At 37.1% G+C, this 21,651-nt stretch overlaps 1 protein-coding gene across 6 annotated transcripts in view; it reads left to right on the forward strand.

Moving 5' to 3' along the window:
- The first annotated feature begins 466 nt into the window (after window positions 1–466).
- TTK (TTK protein kinase) overlaps window positions 467–21,651 on the forward strand; it is a 32,656-nt gene continuing 11,471 nt past the window's right edge. Inside the window, exons 1-14 of one of the 6 annotated variants that reach the window (XM_048298925.1) lie at window positions 467–563; window positions 2,595–2,764; window positions 3,499–3,562; window positions 4,933–5,077; window positions 5,353–5,578; window positions 9,772–9,878; window positions 13,509–13,652; window positions 16,785–16,893; window positions 17,022–17,097; window positions 17,179–17,276; window positions 17,818–17,917; window positions 18,598–18,721; window positions 20,804–20,985; window positions 21,098–21,234. In XM_048298925.1, the coding sequence (XP_048154882.1) occupies window positions 4,933–5,077; window positions 5,353–5,578; window positions 9,772–9,878; window positions 13,509–13,652; window positions 16,785–16,893; window positions 17,022–17,097; window positions 17,179–17,276; window positions 17,818–17,917; window positions 18,598–18,721; window positions 20,804–20,985; window positions 21,098–21,234 (1,448 nt within the window). In that variant the 5' untranslated portion in view covers window positions 467–563; window positions 2,595–2,764; window positions 3,499–3,562. Of the gene's footprint in view, window positions 564–800; window positions 876–931; window positions 953–981; window positions 990–2,594; window positions 2,765–3,498; window positions 3,563–4,932; window positions 5,078–5,352; window positions 5,579–9,771; window positions 9,879–13,508; window positions 13,653–16,784; window positions 16,894–17,021; window positions 17,098–17,178; window positions 17,277–17,817; window positions 17,918–18,597; window positions 18,722–20,803; window positions 20,986–21,097; window positions 21,235–21,651 lie in introns of those variants that run through there. The other 5 variants (XM_048298921.1, XM_048298926.1, XM_048298922.1 and 2 more) reach the window with 5 other exon arrangements.

Raw genomic sequence — 21,651 nt, forward strand, 5'->3', positions numbered from 1 at the left:
TAAGATGTAGATGAATAAAGAAGAATAAGATAAATTTCAATGAAAGGCCAGTGTAGGTATCTTAATATCAATACATCATGGAATGTTTATGGCAAGTGAATGATTAGCAACTTATCAAATTTAGCAAATTATCCAATTATCATACAAATCAAATCTGATTTTTATCATGTGCTAACAGTATTGAAAATATAATATTATAAGCATAATATTGAATATATTATAAGCATCAGAAGAAGCCTACAGCTGAAAAGAACACAAATTATTGTGTACAGCCAGAACGCAAACCGAGAGGCCGAACTGTTCCACTTAGTGCGTTTGCATTACTATAATCCACGAAGAACGGGCCAGCTCAGAGAAGGAGCTGCTTTCAGCAGCCTTAGGCACACTGCAGACATGGGATCGGCTTATGAAGGATCCCTCGGAGGAAAAGGAAGAGGGGAGACGTAACCTTAAGGAGCTGGTCAGGACACACAGACCCCGCTATTCCGTTACAGCTAAATGAAGCCTGAAATCATAATCGGCTATGGCCAAGGGAAGAAAGCATTTCCAGATACATAGTTCAGGTAAGTGGGTGCTACCCCACTCCCGCGCCCCCACCCATAACCAGGAGCGGGCCGCGTCCGCCCCAGCGCGCCTGCGCACGCGCACCGCCCCTCGGGGCCCACAAGGCGCTGGGACCCGCGGCCGGCGCAGCCACCGGCCAATGAGCGAGCGGGGCTCGTGCGTTTCCCTCCCGCGGCCAATCAGCGCTCGCTGCCTCCCGCCTCCCGACCAATGGGAAGGGCGCTCTTGGGGCGTGGGTCGCATTCAAACCGGGGGCAGCGCGCGGACGCGCTGGGTGCGAGCCGCGTCCCGGCCCCGCGGCGGCGGCCTCGGTGAGGGCGGCTGGACTGGGCCGGGAAAGGCGGCGGGGGTGAGGGAACCGGGCCGGGGAGCAGCGGATTGAGGGAGGGTAGGTGGGGGGGGGTCGGGGGGCAGCAGGGGTGCTGGTTGGTGGTGAGGCCGCAGGGGAGCTGTGGCTTCGCTGGGCTTCCGCCCCTGAGGGCGGGGGAACCTGGTTGCGTCTGCTCGTCTCCGTCGCCGCCTCACGGTCTTTGTTTATGCCACATTGCCTCACCTGCTCCGGTGCTGTTCAGTCTCTCTCTTACTTAGCTCTATTTTGCATCTTCGAGTCTTATGCTTTCTGTGTCTTACGTTAGATTTTAATATTTTTCTATTTTTCTTCGCTAGTGTTGCTAATTTTTTTAAATCGACAGCGCTTTTTCTTAGTGTTGGGAGTTTTTGTTTTCCTTTTAAGAAAATCCTGATTTAGGACTTGTAAACAAAGCCAAAGAAAGATTATGTACTTGTATAGATTGTATTTTTTAAAGCCTGGGTAGATGCTTCAGAAACCTGTGTCATTTTACCTCTCCTTCGTAGAGGACTTAAAAGTTCTTCATCGTATACTATCTTGGCATTAGTAGATGCTTTAATCAGGCAGAGTAACAGAGCTAAACAACTATTCAAGACAACAATGTAGCTACAATGGTGTTGACATATAATGAAAATATAGATAATAGGGTAATGTTAATTTCGTTTACTAGACAGATCAATTCACTTGGTGGATAAAAGCCAGGTAAACTCTTGGGTGCTTGCTTAAAGTTCTTACTGCACTCTGCAGCTCTTTGAGTAGACAAAAGCAAAATATCACTAGATTCCAGGGATAGGAACAGTGTATCTTTTTATTCAATAGTTAAATAATATTTTCAAACTTTCTTAAAATTTGCACTAGAGGAAAAACTTTATCTGTCTTCATTTGGAAACAGAACAAGTAATGTAATACAGCAAATACAGTATTTCAAGACTGGATGCTGGTACTTCTTTTTATTATCAGTGACTATTTTTGAGTGTGTTAGACGTGGAATCTTATCACCAACCTGTACTGCCACTTCATTTGTTTGCTGCTTTCAAGTCTCTGTCCTTTGGCTCCTTATTTTGTGGGCTGAAGTTACTTTAACTTCTACACTTTATTTAGAAGTAGTTCTATATCTTCCTGATCTTTGCATTATGTGTTCTCCCTGTTCCCTGCTTTCCTGTCCCCAGCCTTCTCTCCTGTAGGCATTTCTAGATCTCAGGTATGCTGCAGTATAGCTGTTGCAGTTACAGCCTCAGTTCCTATTCGGTGCCTATGTAACAGCATTGGGTATTTGCTGTTGTCAGATTTTGAAAATATATATCTATACACCAGGGTAATTAATGGCAAATGGTTTAAGAGTAATTATGCAGCAGATTAAGAAAATACAAACCTCTGAATACTTGCTTATGGTTGAACATTGGCATGAGCAGAAAGATTACTGGCAAATCATGACAATATGTAGATGAATATGCCCTTAGTGTACTTTTTAGTTTCTAAATGTCACAGCAAGCTAATACATTTGGAAGTGCTTGTCCTCATTCAAAAAGTTTTCTTTAAGCTTTTTTTGTTCTGTTTTTATTACTAACTAGGAATAGTTTAATTGATTTTAATGAAAACTGTATTTCTGGGATATCACAAAAACTAGGCAAGCTTGCAGGGTAAGCTTTCAAGGTTTAAGCCATCAATTTTTGATCCACAGGAACTTCTTCAGGATGGAGAGCTACATTTCTTGCCTTTGGGTTCTTGGGATCATCTGAGGTAGTCTGACCCTCATCCATCTTACCTTTTTGACAAGGCATATCTATTCTTCAGGAGAGTTTTTCTCCATAGCACATCAAACCTTGAGCAGTTAAGCAGACCACCATAAATGTAAGTTTGATATTTACTGTTGAGACTTAAAATCTAATTTATACAGAAATGTATTTTTCTTTTTGTCTACTGCATTTGGGAAGCTATCACTGCAGGAAGAATTACGAACCTTTGACACTGGTGAGGAAAATGTAAAGACTATGTTAAGAAATCCCAAATCCACCTGGGAGTTGTTAGCAATTACAGTTGTCATGAGATATTGTGTATTACTTAACATGAGGTAAATTTCTTTTGATTGTCTTGGTGCTTCAGGTTCTGGAGAAGCTGACTACTTCATGCATAATTTGAGGGAATGGGTACTGTTCAGAAACAGATCTCTGATGAATAGTCTCACCCATAAAGAGGAGATTTGAGTATCTGATTTCCTGTAGCCCCTTCGACTGTATCTTTAAAAGGCAAAACTGCAATGTGTACCAAAACTTTCCTTATGAAGTAAATCAGTATCATCTGTATCACCTATGTAATTTTTAGCAGTACGATCCCCAAAAGATGGGACAGTTTACAGACCTGCTCTCAGAACAGCCTAAATTGACTCTTAGGGAGAAATAGATATTAAAGCAAGTTCCAAACAAGCATTGAAATTAAAATTTATTCAGCATGTATTTTTGAATATAAATGAGAGGAGGGCTCCTTCTTTTGTCTCTGTTCTGTGAAACAAAAATTGTATTTCGGATACTACTGATTTAGCATACAGTCTTTAGCTTTCATAGGTTTTTGGGCTTTTTTCATTGTAGGTCTTGCTTGAGGCTATTTGAGTGTCTCTCCAGACCCTTAAGGTGCTGAGGACTCGTCATAGTGGTAATGTAGATGGTGCTTTTGGTGGATTAAGTCTTGGAATTTGCACAGTGAAACTGTATTTGAACCTACAAAAGAGCACCTATATAGACAAGAGCAGGCATGATATTCTTGGTGGGCCATATCTAGTTCAGGATGAACATGAAATATGCCTACTTTTGCCTTGTATACCTTTGCATGCTAGCTCTTGTAAGCATGATAATCCTTCTGATTTGTGGTCTCTATTTGGGGAAAGCTGGGAGTCTAGTGCTTTTAGACATGCCAGCTTCTGGTGCATAATGCTCTAAAAGTTATTTGTGAGACTTCCTGAGAGTGGTGCCTGATGTATTTTTTAGGTAGTGGGGTTAAAGGTAGATAAACTTTATTCCATTCAATTCCTTCTCTATCAATAATTCACCTAAAAATAGATCTAAAGTTTGAGCCCTCCAGCAACTTTTGTTGATTTGTTATACACAAGTACAAAAGGAACAAAGACGAACATTTCACTGTAGAAGTAAAGTTAGTCTTTCTTTGAGCCTATTTAGTCTGCCTGAAGTGTGTTACTTTCCCTATTTCTGGGCCCAACTTCACAGTAATTAGGAAGTCAAATCCCCTGAACATGCACTAAATTCACCACAGTTCTTAGTAAAATTCTCATGTTCATTAGATGCATGGAACATGGATGTGGGAAAAGCTGTTTATTGTAGGCAAAAAAGGAAGAAATCATTAGGGTTTTTTTAGTTTATTTTAGCAGTCTTGCTCTGCTCCGATTGCCTAGATTCTTCTCTCTCAGCTGTATACATGTATTATCTCAGCTGATGGTAAACTATTATAACATTGAGGACTTGGCGTAAGTTTCTTATAAGAAGTCTTTGAATCTCTAAATCTCCTTTTAGAAGCTTAAAAATAGGTGTCACTTGTCTTTCTCCTTTGAGCAGAGGAGAATGTGAATTCTTTTCTGCTTAGCCCACTGTGAAAACTGTAACCTGTGGCAAGGAGCTTGGATTAACATTGTGTGCTAAACTAAAGCCAGCCTAATTATGAGTTCAGAATGTGATTTAATGCAACAGACTGGAAGCTGTTTCAGACAATGCATCCTACACTATTCAAATGCTGAATATACCTTATTGGAAAGGGCTACTGTGAAGCATGGATTAGGATTTGGGTGGATCAGTTAAGTACCGATTCTTTTTATTTGTCCAAGTTGTCTTCTGTGAAGAAGCTTACTTGTATAACTACGTTGACAAGGGCTTAAATAGAGTATTGGTTACATCATGTGGTTGAGTCTCAAGCTGCAAATGATACTTGAGAGGCTTTCACAGGGTAATTCCAATCAAAATGAGCTACAACAGGGTTCTTCAGTAACTTCACTGTTTTTAACCTCGTACCTGCAGATGGAGGAGACAGACCTGAGTGAAAGAGGATTGCCGCAGATAACATCAATCATGAATAGAGTTAGAAACTTGAAAAACAAATACAGAAATGAAGAGAATATCACAGATGAGTTTAACTATGCTAAAATCTCAGCTGATACAACAGGTATTTGGTTTTGTTATTCTACTGTCACTTACGCAAAAGATCTTAACTTAGACTGAGTGTAAGAACCATTAACTGAAAGGGTTTCAAGTTTAGTGTTTCTTCAGTATTAATGACCACAAAGTAAATTTTGTCTCTCCTTCTTTCTTAGCTGTGTTGCTTTAATCTTGTTTAAAAAATAGTCTGTAACTTTCTTGCATGAAAGCTTACAAAAAGTGTTTCCTTCTGTACATGTTTGCTGCTATTTTAATCAATCTCCTGTTTTGTTTTTCTGTCAGATAACTCTGGAACTGTTAATCAAATAATGATGACAAGAAATAATCCAGAAGATTGGCTATGTTTTTTGCTTAAACTAGAGAAAAAGGGTGTTCCTCAGATGGATGTTAGCCTACTCAATAGACTTATTGGTCGTTACAGTCAAGCGGTGACTGCATTACCTGCAGAAAAGCACAGTCAAGATGAGAGCTATGCTCGCATCCTTGTGAGATTTGCTGAGTTGAAAGCGTAAGTATAAGTTTTCAATAGAAGAACTCATCATTCTGTGTTTGAATTAAGATAAGAATACCTTGTTTTGTTAGTGTTTTCTGCAACACATTATTATTTTGAGCGTGGATGTTTTTATTCTGGGTCCTTGAAGGTAAGTTGCTTTGTTTAGTCAGCTTATCTGTTGTCTCCACAGTACTTGCATTTTTTGTATGTGCTAATAAACATGATTGTTTAGAGTTATTTGATTTAGAGATGTTAGCACACTTCTCGTTTTTTCTTGGTTCTCTATGTAAGGTACAAGTTGAGGTACATGAGTTCCTCTTCTGAGCTTTATTTCAGTATGCTTTCTCTCTTACTAGAAAAGACTTATCACAGTTTAAATTAGCTGCCTTAGGATAGGCAGAATGTCTCAGAACATCATTCTCTAGTTCCATACTTTGAAAATTAGTTTTGGTTGTAGTCATTTATTGTTTTATTCGGCCCAAATTTGAACAGTGTGGTTATTCAGATGTGTTCAGACATAGTTTGGGACAGGGTTATAATTAGTATTAGGGGTTCTTTTGTCACTTGAAATACCATTACAGCAAATATTTTGATGAAGAGCTGTATTTAAACAATGCACCAATCTAAAAATTAGAGCCTAGCAAGTGATCTGCCAGTGAACATAGCTAATCTTGTATATTCGTTCCCTATTTGACTTTTTGGCATATGGTTTCACTTGCAGGATGACAAGTGTCTAGTTCTCTGTACTGTCATTTGCATGGATCTTGCTGCATCACTGTTACTGAAAGCATACAGTGAAAGTAATCTGTTGAATCTCCTGTTGAGAAACAGGAGTGAATAATGACCTTGTGAATCTTTAGTATCTTGAAGAGGGAAAGTGTTTTTGTGTAGGTAAAGAATCTCTTCCAGGAAGGTTTAAAGAAACATTGCAAGATGGCATTCTCATTCAAAGGCTAATTGCTTTTCTTCAGAGCAGAAACTGTGTAACATAGGCTTCTGGACTGTAGTCTCTGGAAATTCTTTTCCAGAATAGTGATCAAGTCACATCTGTTATCTCACTGTAGGAGAGTTTTAAGTTCAGAAAGATTGTTTCTTACCTCCCTAATCACTTGAACCTATTTTCACTTGATCTTTAGAGCATGGTTTGAAAGGTGGATACTTTCAAGATGTGTACTAAAGCTATGTTCATCATATGTGTGATGTATTGCAGAAAGCAAAACCAAAGGTGCTGTCAGTAGCTTGTTAATTCCTTAATAGTATGAACAGTTCAGTTTCAGTGGTGTCTCACGAAATGTCTTTAGTGGTTTCACTGCTACAGCCTCTAGGGACCTTCTTGGAAGAGTAGTCTGTCTTGTTTCAGTATTGACATGCACTCTACAGCTGTACTAAAATAATTTCTACTTTAGTAGCCAGCATTATTGTAGAATCTCCCTATCTCACTAGGTAGCTCAGATCTGCTCTTTTTGTTTTCTGCTGCATATTTTTTAATTGGCAAATATCAGTCATATGTTTGACTTGCCTAGTGTTTTTTTTTTTTTTAAAAAGATGAACAACCCACTCCAAACACCTTTTAAAAAATGTGTCCACCAAAATCTTATATAGCATCAATTCCAATGGAACTTCACTATAAGCATCTCCCTAAATGATGATTCCTCATTTGGAAATTACTTTCAGATACTAGCTTGTTCTTAATCATTTATTATAAGCTAATACTTCCTTGTCCACAGTGGCATATAATATTAAGTATTTATATGAAACTACAATTATGAGCTACATCTGTAATCACACCAGCAAAGAAATTGCTTTTGGCTGATTGGACCTAAAAACCAACAATGTTGATTGTCTGTAGTTTTTGGAGATTAATCTTAAGTTAATCAGTGACTACTTATTTGGATCTTTTGTGTTTGGCATACTTACTTACTTACTGCTTTTTCTCATTGCTCATAATTTTTTTCAAAATTTCCCTGGTGTTCTACACTCTACCTTCTCTGTTCCTGGCTGTCAGTTTGTGTAGTACTATATATTTGTCTGTGTTTGGTTTTAGCTTCTGTTAAAGAAAATCCTCTTATCACTTTGTAGAGTGCTTCTGGTTTATTTTTTTAGCTATTGTAAGTAAAGCAATACTGATACTTCAGGTTAAGTGACATTGATAGGTGCTCTGATGATACTACCTTTGGTGGGAGAAGAAATGTGCTTTTCAGTAGAATTGTTTGCTGTTCTCCCAAATGTTCCACCTAAACAAGGTGGAAAAGCAAGTCAGCATCACAGACTTCAGAAGCAGTGGCAATGGCTTGAGATTTAAGTATCTACTGCCATCAACACTGTTTTGTTCTAATTGTAGAATGTTAAGCGATTGGAGTGGATCTTAAAGATGATCTAGTCCCAAGGCCTCCTGCCATAGACAGGGATACCTACCCCTAGACCAGGTTGCTCAAGAAACTTTTCCAGCCTGGCCTTGAATGCTTCCAGAGTTGGGGCATCCACAACCTCCTTGGGCAGTCTGTTCTAGGGTCTCACCACCCTCACAGTAAAGAATTTCTGCCTCATACCTACTAAATTTCCCCTTTCATTTTGTACCCATTTTTCCTAGTTCTACCACTAGAGTTCTTGACAATAAGTCCTTTTCTGGCTTCCCTGCAGGTCCCCTTCAGATACTGGGAGTTTGCTGTGAGGTCTCCATGCAACCTTCTCTTTTCCAGGTGAACAGCCCCAACTTTCCCAGCCCATCCTCATAGGAGAGGTGCTCCAGCTGCCTAATCATCTTTGTGGCCCTTGTCTGGATTTGTGTCAACAGGTCCCTGTTCTTTTTATGTTGGGGGTCCCAGAGCTGAATGCAGTGTCTCAGGTGTGATCTCCCAAACGCAGGGGGAAAGAATCGCCTCCTCTGACCTGCTGACCACGCTCCTTTTGGTGCAGCCCAGGATTCTGTTTGGCTTTTGGGGCTGTGAGTGCACACTGTTGGCTCGTATTGACTTTTTCATCAGCCATCACCCCTAAGTCTTTCTCCCCAAGCCTGCTCTCAATCACTTGTCTGTGCAACCTGTAGGTGAGAAACTGGATTATTCCATTCTTGGCACTGGACCTTTTTTGTCCTGGTATCTTCCTTAGCTGTAGTCTGGCTGTGCCAATACCTTTTAACCTATTATGATACCAAGGTTGTCTGAAGAACCCTTGAGTGTGCTCTGAAACAGTTGAAGACAAACAATGCTTCTCTGTCTGATTTTCTGTACTGTACATTAGCAATGCCAGGCCTGCTCTCATGGAATGCTTCTGGCTGTAGCACAGTGCCACCAAGCGTGTGGCACTTGGTGCCTGTTGCTAGTGTTAGGTCTTGTTCAGTGTATTGCTATCCAAGCTGTTGCTGCTTGCTACAGGAACTTAAATTTTAACAAACTCTTTGAAAGCAAATGTGCTACATCATAGCTTAATTTCTCTTGCTCAGACTTTGCCTGCAGGTGGGTTATTCTGTGCCTGTCCTATTGCTTTGGATGGGCAGAGCTGAGTTCAGTAAACCTACATGACTCTAGTAACATGCCTAAACTATGAGAAACTTCTCTCATTCAAAATTCCTCAGAATTCTACTGAAAATTTGTTCTTTACCTTTCCATGTTGTATTTTTCTGTACTTTTATTTTGAGCCATTGTCATAATCTTTCGCTCTCCTCACTTCTAAGTGGTACCTTTGCTTACCTGTTGAGTCAAGGGGGAACTTTGGAGAGAGTTTCTTTATGTCTTGATTATGGATGTTGCTGGTAAAAGTGTTAGGCTCCTTTTTCTTTACATCTGTTGAAATGTAACATTAATGTATTTCATAGTGATGTAGACTTAGGCCTTTTGTATCTCGACTGGTATTTACTTAGGCTGTAGTTCCTCTTGAATGTTTAAACATTGGTGTGCTGTGTGCAAGCATTAACCTACTCAGCAATCTGTGGCTGAATGTAACACTAGGATTAAAATTGCCAATAGTAAATGAAGTGTGAAATATCTTAAGGATTTAGTCCTGTAAGTTTTGGGAAGGTTCAGCTTTATCTTTCAATTATCAGAATTTTAAGATTCTTTGCTTATTTGTAGTTCACTGATTGCTTTGAGAAGGAGGAAAATCTTTAGACTGTAGGTGGATTGCTTTTTTGAAGCTGTCTAAAGCTTCACTGAACTTCATCCTTCTCAGGCTCTTCACCTTGTGTAACTATGAATATGCTGTCTTTACAGTCTTCAAGATCCAGAGGAGGCACGGGACCAATTTCATCTGGCCAGACTGAACTGCAAGAAATTTGCTTTTGTGCATGTGGCTTTTGCACAGTTTGAGCTATCACAAGGTGTGTTAAAAAAAAAACAAACAAAAAAAACCCACAAAAAAACCACCAAACCCAACAACTTGCTTGGTGTTGCTGTTCTGTGTTGTTCTCAGTTTGGTTGTTTTAAACTTCTGCTCCCTTACATAATTTGTAAGGAAACAATAAGTATTAAATCAGAAAGAAAAAAACCTGGATTTTTTTCTTTGATTGAAATTTACTGAGAACATGTGTTCACTCTTAAAATGAAAATATACACACAATTCATTGGGTTTTTTTGTTTTTAGAAATAATTTTCAAACCAGGTGAAAATTGTTAATAGCTTCTACTTTTCTAATTTAGATCTTGCAGTGGAAGGCTTTTGAGTAAGGCTCTTGCTTTGAAAAGTGATGCTCAAATACTTTGCTTGCTTGTGGAGGAAATTCTGTCTTCTTCCAAACAGCATGTATAGACTATGTTTTTTATTAAACCAAAATACACTGTCAATATGCTATTTGGTTGCCCCTGGTACTCGATAGCAATGCTGTGTTGGCTGCCCATAAGCTTGTATTTTTGGGTGTCTCTTCTTTGGTTTCCATGGGTGATTTGACCAACAATCTATGTCACCCTGTTTATTTCTTCCTTTGACAGTTTGCTCTGTACAGAAAGGCAAGCTCATTCCATGAAAGCTGTTTTTTCTTATTTAAATGGAAAGGACTTGATGGATATATTTTGAGTTTTGTGATTTGTTTTCCTTCATGGTTTTTTCAGTATTGTGCAAGTTTTTGTATACTGCCTAGTAGGAGAAATTCTCCCCAAACTTAGCTACACTAAATCTGTCTGTTCTACACTCTAGATTCCAAATACATTTTATTAGTTATTCCTTTCTTCACTTCTGTTTATTTTCCACTGGTAGTGGTTTTGTCTATACATTTTTGCTCCAGTACTACTATTTAACTGTAATTTAGGATACAGTTTAGATGTTCAAAGTGTGGGGCATGAGGCAGAGCCATTTTGTTAGTCAATAAGTAGATACTCATTTGTCTCCTCAGATTTTCCAGTTTTTCTTAACTGATAAGCTAATTGGTAATGGAGCAGGAAAGGCTGTGAACCACCCCCCACTCAGAAGTATGTGCTATGTAAAATAATTGACAGTGGAAGTTTTATGAATGACTCCTGTACAGGGTGGGGAAAAGAAGACAAAAATCTGTGTTTGTGTCTTGAAATTACACAGTTTCTGTGTTATGCATAAGTCAAGTTATCTGACCAGTCTTGTACTAATATAAACTTGTGGTATTGAATTTCTAAACAGTAGTAAAAAGAAGCTAATAATTTATTTACTGAGCGCTGGATGTTTATTTAAACAGATAATTAAACACTAATACTGCAATAACAAAGATATTGTTAAATAAGTGTAACAATACCTATTGTGTAATTTAATAAAGTGTAGAAATGTTGCTACAGGTTACCAATGACTAAATTCATCCTGTAGCTATGGGATGTGTTCATGCAATAGTTTCTTACTTTGACAGCAAGTAATCAACCTAAAATGAAGTCCTAATCCCAAAGCAAATAAGCCAGTTATGATCGGCTTTGTTCTATCTGCAGTGTGCTCTCTGATTTGGATCTGTTACCCTTGAGCTGATCTAGGTGTCCTTTGGTAATGTGTATGGAGCTACAGTATCCCTGCTGGGTGCTTCAAAGAGGATTAGTGGAACATGTGAGTTGTATATTGTTACTTAAGAGTGCTGTTCCTTTTTCACTGTGTCCACTTAGACCAGAGGCAAAGGAGGAGGGTAGTGCTTTGTTACTTTTTCATCCCAGTGATTTCAGCAGTGCTTGGCACACCTGTCAGTATTTCCTTTTGCATTAAGAAGAAAAAGTGAATTGCATATTCTCTTCCTTAGCTCACAGTTTTGCTCAAGATAAAAGCTCAAGTTGAAATTGTGAAATTAGACTTGGCAAATTGATGTTGATTTCTTAATAATTGAATATCAGTGACCTGGAAATGGAGTGACACAATAAAGGTGCCATTCTGTTTTTGTGGCTTTTTTTTTTTTTTTCTTAAATACTGACTACAATTTCATTTAAATACCTCAGATGAGGAGCTCTCTTTATTTGGGTACCTTGGGTGGTGTACTTGAAGATAATTTGCTGTGAATTGGTCAGAACTCATGACTGTTGATAAAACTCTGCTCTTGGTTTTTTCAAATCTTATGCCAAGGTGGTTGGTTCAGGCTTTTAGTATGTGATGGACTGATTGAAACTCAGAAATACTTCTGGCTTTACTTTTTATCTTGGATCCTCATCTGTTAAAGAGGATGAAGCAGTTAATTTTTCACATACATGTTTTGGTGTCATGCTCTTTCTTACTCAACGAGGCACATAATACTAGGAAGAATTACTTTCGAGTAGCAGGTCTTATTGAAGCAATGTGTGGTTACTAAATATAGCCAAAGGTAGAATCACAGAATGCTGTTTAAGGATTCTTAAAGCCTATCCACTTGCTAATGATTTGGAGAAAAAACAGTATTTGACTATATAGTTAAAAACCAAATTCTAACAAATTAGCACGAAATTGATTTAAATGAAATTATAGGTCGTCTAATTTTGGTGTTTCCTTGCTCCAGTGTCTGACATCATCCATTTAATATTCTTATAATAGGTTACTTAAAGCATAAGTTCCTGATACCTACACTACACTTCCACCAGCCTGAGCTACTGGCAACACTGATGTCTAACTTAATTTACAAAAGGAGTTTTGAGTGCTGCGAACATATTGCTCTTTTAATATACTTTTATATGTTATAAGGAATATACTTATATATATGTGGCATGTATGTAAGAACAAAGTGGTTTATGTTTTGCTGCTTTGGAATGGAAGAAGAGCATTTGGGATTTCAGGGGCTTTGACAGCTGTAGCAAAACATTACATCATTTTGCCCAGATGCTCTTTAAACCGAGGAAAGTATCATGGTTACAGTACACTTTTTTCTTTATTTGACTTTACTTTTTCTAATAGATGCCTGTGTACCTGTTGATGTATGTAAATTGACTGCTTCAATATGTTTTGTTAAAGCACTCCCTTTTCTATCCCAGCTCTCTTCAAAGTTACCTGTTTATGGCATTTAGTAATGTCTAAACCTGCAATGAAAAAATATCCTTGCTTTTCTCTCCTCTTTTCTTAACTGTAATGCTGTCCAGAGTAGTGATGTTTTACTTAACAACGTCTGGGTTTAAATTTGGTTTTTATTAAGTGCATTACAGATGTTTTATAATATATGCATAATAAAATTTTTATCTGGTCAGATCTGAATGGAAGTTCATAAAGGTCATGTTTCCTTGCTGATACTACAGAAAAAATGTATTTTGGAATGTGTTGTATTTTCTTACAGTTCCTATAACATTAAAAAAATACTGAGAATGCATATTTTATGACTTGGTATTCGACTTAATGTGAAAAATTGACTTGTGTGATTCACTTCTAACTATTTCTGGGCAGTTTCCTTAAATGGCAATGTAAGGGGAAAAGTCCCTAATGAACAATGGCTTCATAGAAGGATGCAAAGTGAATATAAGACAACATGAATGTAACCATCTCCTTAAAAAAATATTGTCCTAGTGTAATTGTTTTTTTTACTTCTGTGATTTCTAACTCTGTTTCTTACTACTTAGCAAATGAGAAGAAGTGTAAGCAGATCCTTCAGAAAGCTGTGGAGTGCTCTGCTGTTCCCCTGGAACTGTTGGAAACTGCTCTGCAAAACTTTCATTTGAAAAAAAAGCAGTTACTTTCAGATGAGGAGAAGGAGAACTTTGCAGGTAATTGCAGTTTCTTAAAATATTGGTTGAGTTTATGCATAATGTGATTCTGGATTGGAAAAAAAGTCACTGGTGTTTGTCCCTTCCAGATACAAACTCAGAATCTCTATTGTCCAATAAACAGATATATTTATCTATATTATGAATCTTATTCCTTCAGTGCTTGTTTTCATCTTCAGTGCAGTGACTGTAGTTTGCAGGAGTTGTGGGATGGTAGATTCTGTAATTCTGCAGAGGGTGTTCCTCTGACTGTCATCAGGCATTTGTAGTTTGTAATAGAGACTTACAGCTGGAAGTGTGAAGTAAGAGCTACTGTTGGTTGAGAAGAATTAGAACTGAAACATACAGACTACGCTATACATATATAGGTTGCTTCGAGGTATATCTTGGGACAGACTGGGGAAGCCTTGACAGTCATTTCAGTGAAGTCAAATCTAGGAAAAATAATCCATTTCAACTTTATTTTACAGATGGACAAAACCTGTCTATCAGTACAAAACTGAAGCGCTTGGCTGTATCGTAAATCCTAAGTGATCCTTATTGCTGGGTATATAACTTCAAAAAGGGAACAGTTATTTCTTGAAGTTTTCAATAGATAAATTCATTTGGAGTGGAATTGGACAAAAAATATGGTTGACTTCAGGATTGAAGTGTGTGCAGCTAACCATTTCAAGAGTGATGTCTAGGACTTCCATATTTTTTCATTTTATAAGGACAGAATTAATGTAAAATAGGTCTGATTTAATTTCCTTATCTTCAGGAATGGTGTTTGAGATTTGCCTGGCACCTATTGAATCAACCTTTGAGTGAAACACTAGCTGGGGGTGAACACTTTTAATAGTATTCAGCTATGGCATTAATTTTTAATGAACTTTATTTTCTGTCTTATTCTGTTTACCATTTATCATCATGGATATAGGCATCGTAAGTGCCACTGCTGATGTACTGGGCCACAGGAGAATGTCTTGTAGAGTATCAATATCCTTCATGGATTGTACAGTTTCTCGCTGACATTGACTTGCTGCTGCAGAGCAAAGGCAATAGCTGTGAGAATGCATGGCAAAACCCTGCCTGCCAGTTAGGAAGCAGTGAACTTTTGGGGCAAGAGTAGGCTCATTTATTTTTTCATATATATGAGTTTGTAATTAGGTATTTAAAAAATGCTAACTATTAATTCAGTTATTTAAAGATTAAAGTTTAAAAGGTAAATAACACCAGACTTGAAATATCTCAAACTCTGGGACATGCATGGCCTAAATCACTGAATTTGGCTTTAAATGAATTTGTATGGCCCTCTGGAACAGCAGAGGCTATTTTAGTGTATTAGCATTTAGCTCTTTTCTGTTTTGTATTTCCATTTGAAGAGCTGCTTTTGAAAGTTTTTTTATTTGGAAATATGAATACTGTATATGTAAATGCATTTGTTCACAGCTTCAAAAGATTGCTTTTGACAGTTGCGTGCAGTTTGTGTTGTGATGCAAATATAAACCATGCATCAAGTCTAGAAACCTTTAATTCCTTCTTCTCTTTCATTCATGCACAGCAATCTAAAGTATTTGACATACCAACTGCAATCAAACACAGTTGGGAAAAAGTAATTTAGTATTTAAGAAAGGTAGATCACAGAATCATGTTAGAATCATTTTGGTTGGAAAAGACCCTTAGGTCGTGGGGTCCAGCTGTGCTCAGGACTATCATGAGAAGCAGATAGGCTGTCTCAGACTGTGAAGAAATGAAAGTATTGTAGATCACCAGCTGGATGTGAGAGTCCAGTGGCAGGCTTGGTGGTAAAAAAAAAAAAAAAAACAACTTTGTTTAGAAAAAGTGTGGGAAGCATTCGTGAGATGATGATGGTCCTGGGTCCCTAATAAAACTACATTGTGCATTGAAGCCCTTTTTTATTTAAATGAGTAGTTAAGTCTATTGGCATAAGTAGTTTATAAAACATTAGGTATTAAAAATAAGCAATACCTCACTGTTCATCTGCCAGAAGTCTGACTTCTGGCTGAAAGTAGAAGGGGAATATGGGAGAATTCAAAAGAAAAGTAAAATTTGTTTTAATGAACTGATACAAATTTAAAAATGCTGAGATAAATACTATATTAAAAAGTCCTTAAATTGTGATTTCTTGGAATGCTGTGGATAGCCATGAATTTTGTTGGTGAAGCAGATAATTTCCTATACTGGCGGAACACAAGGCCTATGTGATGTAGAAGATATTATATAATATCTTAGAATTGTTGTGTGGTTTGGGTTGGAAGAGACATTGAAGATCATCTAGTTCTGAGCCCCTGCTATGGGGCAGGAATACCTTCCACTAGATCAGGTTGCTCAAAGCACCATTCAACCTGGTTTTTGAACACTTCCTGTTGTCTTTGGTGTTCTTTTTTTTTAATATGTTCTTTGGTGTCTGTCTTTTTAAAAAAAAAAATCTTGTAGCATGGAAGAGATCTTAATCAAAATAACCAGATATTAATTTGAATTCTTTAAAAAGGGTTTGTCAGGAAAATAGTTGAGTTCAAGAGATTATTGTTTCTCTGAAGGTGCTTAAAATAGCTTGTATTCCTCATTGTTCCCTAAATGAAGAATTAAACTGTGTTGTAACATGTGAATGTGTGTTCATTAAGGTGCTGATATATTTTCATTAGTGTATTCTGAGTTCTTGTGGTTTCCTAATTTCTGAGAAATGTCCTTCCCTTCACCTGTAGGGAAAAATAATGTGGAAGACAGTGTTGTTCTGAACTGTTTATTTGTGGATTTGAGGTTCTAGAATGACTTTACAAATAATTTGATTTCTGGTTCTGCTTACCATAAAGTATATCTGAAATATATGCCTTAACAATATTAAGTTGACTTGACACTTCATTTTAAGATTAATGTACAACTTCAGAAAATTTTTGCCAAATCTCAATAATCAAGCAAGATTCTATACTGGATTAAGATGGGGCTGCTGAATGAGTTGTTTGCTATTGCCTGCCTTGATATTCCCTGACCTGTCACAGCTTGTATGACCATTCTCAAATTTGCTCTCAGTGAAGTCAGCTGGTTTAATTTAGCCCAGTTAATTGCTTAGAATGATTCAGTTGAATTTGTCTGATATGATCTGAATGATTCTAACTATTTTTGCTACAGTATCAAGTACACAGGAGTCTGGACTTCAGAATATAGGTGGAAATCACAGAAGCATAAAAAGGAACGATTCTAGTGAAAATTCTTCTACTGTTACCAGATTTTTAATTAGGTAATGTCTTAATTTCTTATTTAATGTCTTACAGCATCATTTAAACCAAAACCAAACACATACACTACAGTGTCATGTGTTTTGTTTTGTGGGTTTTTTTTTTTGTTTGAGTTTGTTTTTTCCTTCAGGGAAGAGAAGTCACAGGAACTGGGTGCCCTAGTTAATTACCACAATCCATTGAGACCACTAAACAAATCTAACCAGGTAAAACAAGTAACATTTTCTTAAAAATCCTAAACTCTTTATTCTGCTTTACACACCTGATAACTTCGACTTTGCTCTTAGATTTGCCAATTTGGGAGGGTTCCTGTTGCCCTACTATCTGATGATGGTGATGACATGGAGGATTCAGATGTCCCACTCACGGCTAGTGTTACTAAGAGGTATGATTATTGGGTTTACCTACAGCACAACAGATCTTAATACTCCTTTTCAGTGGTGCTTTTATTGGATAGTGGGAATGTCAGATGTTAATGTTAAATTTGACCTGAAGGTTTGGGACAAATAATCATTATAGGTGCAACTGGTACTGCAGTAACCTACTTCTGATCCTACTACTCAGATTCTTTGTATGAAAGCATATAAACATAAATTTCTTGTTCTGGCTATTCAGTAAGCTCAAAAGGAATGGAAATTAAGGCCAAAATAAATTTTGTTCAAAATATCTTTACTTTTATGTAGTCCAGTTTTTAAAATTAGAGATAAGGTAGTCTCATAACTTCCAAAATATTTTAAAATCCTTATCTTATAGGACTTCTTTGTATTGTTTCTCACTCTGCTGTCTGAGTGGACCTGCTTTTCTCTATATTTGAAGCTTGTAGTCAAAAGTCTTCTCACAACTACTTTTCTCATCTCATTTACAGTAAAAGCCATCACCACACTGTGTGTTGGCATATGATGTAATTAACAATATTACTTCACTAGGCAAATGTCCAGCTCCAAACAAACAGCCTTCGTTGCACCTTTTCCACCATCAGAACCAAAATCTAGTGGGCATGATTCATACAGCCTGGGAGATTTGCAGGTAACTTAAATATTTTTTAAATACATAAAAGGAACTTGATCTATCCTATGGTATTAGTAAGAAAGATAAAAACTTTTTCAATTCAAGAAAGAAATAGTGTAGGGTTTCCCTTTAATTATTTGTGGATAGAAACATACATTGTGGCTTTTAAACTTGAAAATTGTTATGCATAATTGGGCATTAAAAAAGAGCTTTTTCTGAACAGTACATCTGAGCAATGGGAGTGGTGTTAGAAATACAGTGAATGAAGAGGGGATAAACAGATTTCGATTTGACTACAGGACCTCTTTCAGCTGTAGTCATGAATTTTAACATGGGAAGTACTCTATTTAATGAAGTCTATTCAACTAAGTTAAAGTGCTCTATGGAGCCATGAATTACAGCTTTTGATAGAGATTGGTTTTCAGCTGTGTCTTACATTTTCATGTCCCCATCCCCTAAAAGAAAATTCCAGAATAGAAAGCATTTAGGTGTCTTTATTATAGAAACTGGATTATGAAATTCAGTGTTTATGTATTTGAAAATAGCATCAGTAATACTTGTCTGTGTAACCTGCACTCTTCCCTGAAGCATGTTTGATTTGTGGTGCATCTGCCATTTAATTACTGTAAGGAAATGTCTTTTGGATACTACTCTTGAGTTTTGCTTTGATTCTTTAAGATGCTTTTTATGTTCTTTAGTCCTTACAAGAAAAAATGGCTTTACAGTTGCAGATGTTGGATAAGGGCAGCTCAGAAACAGCTACCAATTCAACTGTAACTCTCAAAACCAAAGTGGATACAAGTCTTGTGACGAAAAAAGAAGGTAACTATTAATGTCATGTCTGAGTAGTTTGAAACAGAAAAAACATTGAAAGTGTGCTTTTTAAATGTGTTTATTTTTAAAAAATGTGTTGCTAAATAAAATGTTTTCCAAAAAGCAGAAGTTGGTCTGATTGGATTTGGGGAGTGGTTAAATAAAATTTGGCTTTTGTGTGGTATCTTTGATAGTTGTGGAAAAAAAGAAGCCCCAAAACCCACAAAAATCTCAACTGTGACAATGTCCAAAACTGTGAAGTGCTGGGATGGAAGTAAAATATCAAATATAGTGCTAATTCATTATGTTCTTACCTCTTGAAATACGTGCAACAAATAGGCTTTGAAATAGCAACGGTGGGAGATTTGCCAGCCTGAGAGTAGAAAAATATTGCCAGTTTTTCAAGTAACAGTATTAGTTTATACCAAAGGACAAAAGGTAGCTGTTGATGGAGAGAAATTCAAATGAAAGACTATAAATTTCTTGAAGCCTCCATTTTAGGGGGTTTTTTTTGAGACCAATTATAGTGGTTTGCTTCTCCTATGCTCCTTTTTTTCCTGTCATGCAAAAAGTCCTGGATAATTTCTACCTTTGTTTTCCTATATTCATTGCAATATAATTTAACTTGTATTGCTGGAATCCTTTTGTGTGAATGACACTTGTACTAAATAAATGTGTACTTTTAGAGTATTAAACTTCAGTGTCAATCAAATACGCTGTTACACTTTGTATTGCTTTAAATGCTTTGGATTAAACATGGGTTTTAGCCTTAAGTATACTGTCATTTTTAGAATTATCCTTTAAAGAAATTTAAGGTTTTGCTATCATTTGAATGGCTGGGATTTTTACTGTATTATTAACATACTTTTGGAGATTGATTTCTAAAGTTCTTTTAAGAACTGTCAGTTTTGGTGTATTTCAGAAATAAATACTTCAGTAAATGTTGAGTTATCAATACATGGATTTTGACTGTTGTGTGAAGTCACCTAGAAATAGGGATGGCATGAGATTATGTTGTGTCTTCCTGGAAAATGTTATAACCAGCTTGGATTTATAGCAAGGATTTCAGGGCCAGTAAAATCTAGAAGGTTGCTACTAATCGTTTACCAACATCATGGAATATGGAGTATGTGTACTAACCTCTTGTGGTTACTTGCTATTTTAGTGTTTTCATCAGAAAACTAGTTCCCCAAGTGATTCTCTCATCCTGCTGAAGAAATTAGGTGAAAATGTCTAATATTGCAAGAGTTGAATTTAAAATTATATAGGTACATATGTATTATAGGAAAGAAAACATTTCAGTTGAAAAATGGTGATTTTTTGACTTCAGTGTCCCCTCAGCCCCTCAGTGAAACCTTTCCCACTGACTTGCATTGGGGACAGTTTGGGTTTCAGGTCATACTTTCCCTGTTCATGCTGCATTCCAGTTTTTAGGTGAGATGCTGGTTGACATAGTTCAATCCTTCAGCAGCTGAATTGCATTAAGCTGCTCAGCATGGGATGCTGCTTTCTAGTAATTTTAAAGGAGAACTTCAAGCATGTGAAGGAACACTCTTAAGCTGTGCTTTTTGCAGCCTGCACTGCCACATCCCACCAATTCACTCTTGTACTACCTGTGCAAAAGTAACCAGGGGACAGAGTGCCAAGTCCATTTAGGCCTCTGGTTTCAGTCATTACGCTGGGTTATAGGTTGCCTATTGTCGCAGACAACAGATTTTTAGTTTGGAGTCTTGTAATAAGCTTATCTTCAATGCTTTATAAACCTGCTCAACATCCCAAGATGTTGTAGTATAATTTATAAACATACTCTTATTCTGTGTTGATGAAGGAAACAGTTGCATCTCTGTTATTGTTACAGTCATATCTTAAGATTTTGAAGAAAGTTGCTATGTTATTACACTGAATTGAATATGGAGCCTGAAGATTACATTAATGTCTTTTAAGGCCTAATTCCAATAAATCAACTGTTTGTTTAGTCTGATGTAGAAAATGAGGTAAAATTATTCTAGAAACTTTTCAAGTATTGAATATTGTATCCTTTTACTAATCTGTGGTTTTGGGTTTTTTTGTTTTTTTTTTTTTTTTTTCCAGAAAATAAAGTTCAGCATCAGGAGCTGAAGATGCCAGAGCCCAGGAGTCTGGAAAGTCAACAGCAACAATCTAGTTTTGGTGAAAGCTATAGAAAGCAGTTGGAGCAGATTAAACTAAACTGTGTTAGTGCCAGAAAAAAATGGCCAACTCAAGAAGTGTCACAGAAAAGCTGCTATGGAGAGGTAAAGTAACACGAACATGTACTGCATGTGTGCTAGCAGCAGCCTTCTCATGTTGAAGAAAATATTTGTGCTCTTACTTGTGTGATAGAATATCTTGCCTTACCCTTTGTAGGGAAAACAAATGAACCTTGAACAGTCTGGTCATCCTGTTTCAAGACAATTATCGCCACCAGATGCTGTTGCTAAGAAAAGTGACCCATCACATGTTTATGGAACACCAAGCACCACATCTAATGATTATATGGCCTGGTAAGCCTACTATAAGATGGTAGTTGATCTCTGGAAAGACTTAAGCAGATTTTTACAGGGTTTCTTACATTTTTCTGTTCAGATAGGAAACATTCCAAGTGCTTCTGTAAAGTGCCTGACTTTGAGATTCAGATTGCATTTAGGGACCTATGCCTTTTCTGTCAACTTTTCAGCATTTGAATGTTTACTATCAAATAAATAAGTCCTTAGTACAGCATTTACCTTTTTTGCTGACCCCTGCTACATGACACTTTCTTTTAGATAACTTTTTTTTGTGACTGACAGGCTTTTTAGATCGATAACTGTATATCAGCTTAGTTCCTATGATGCAAGTGTCTGAGGTTTTTTAAAAGTACTTCAAGAAATCCAGAGGCTTGCAGAATTAAGCACTTAAGTTAGGAAATGATAGCATTTGTT

This window comes from Corvus hawaiiensis, chromosome 3 (genome assembly GCF_020740725.1).
Source record: "Corvus hawaiiensis isolate bCorHaw1 chromosome 3, bCorHaw1.pri.cur, whole genome shotgun sequence".
Lineage (NCBI taxonomy): Eukaryota > Metazoa > Chordata > Aves > Passeriformes > Corvidae > Corvus > Corvus hawaiiensis.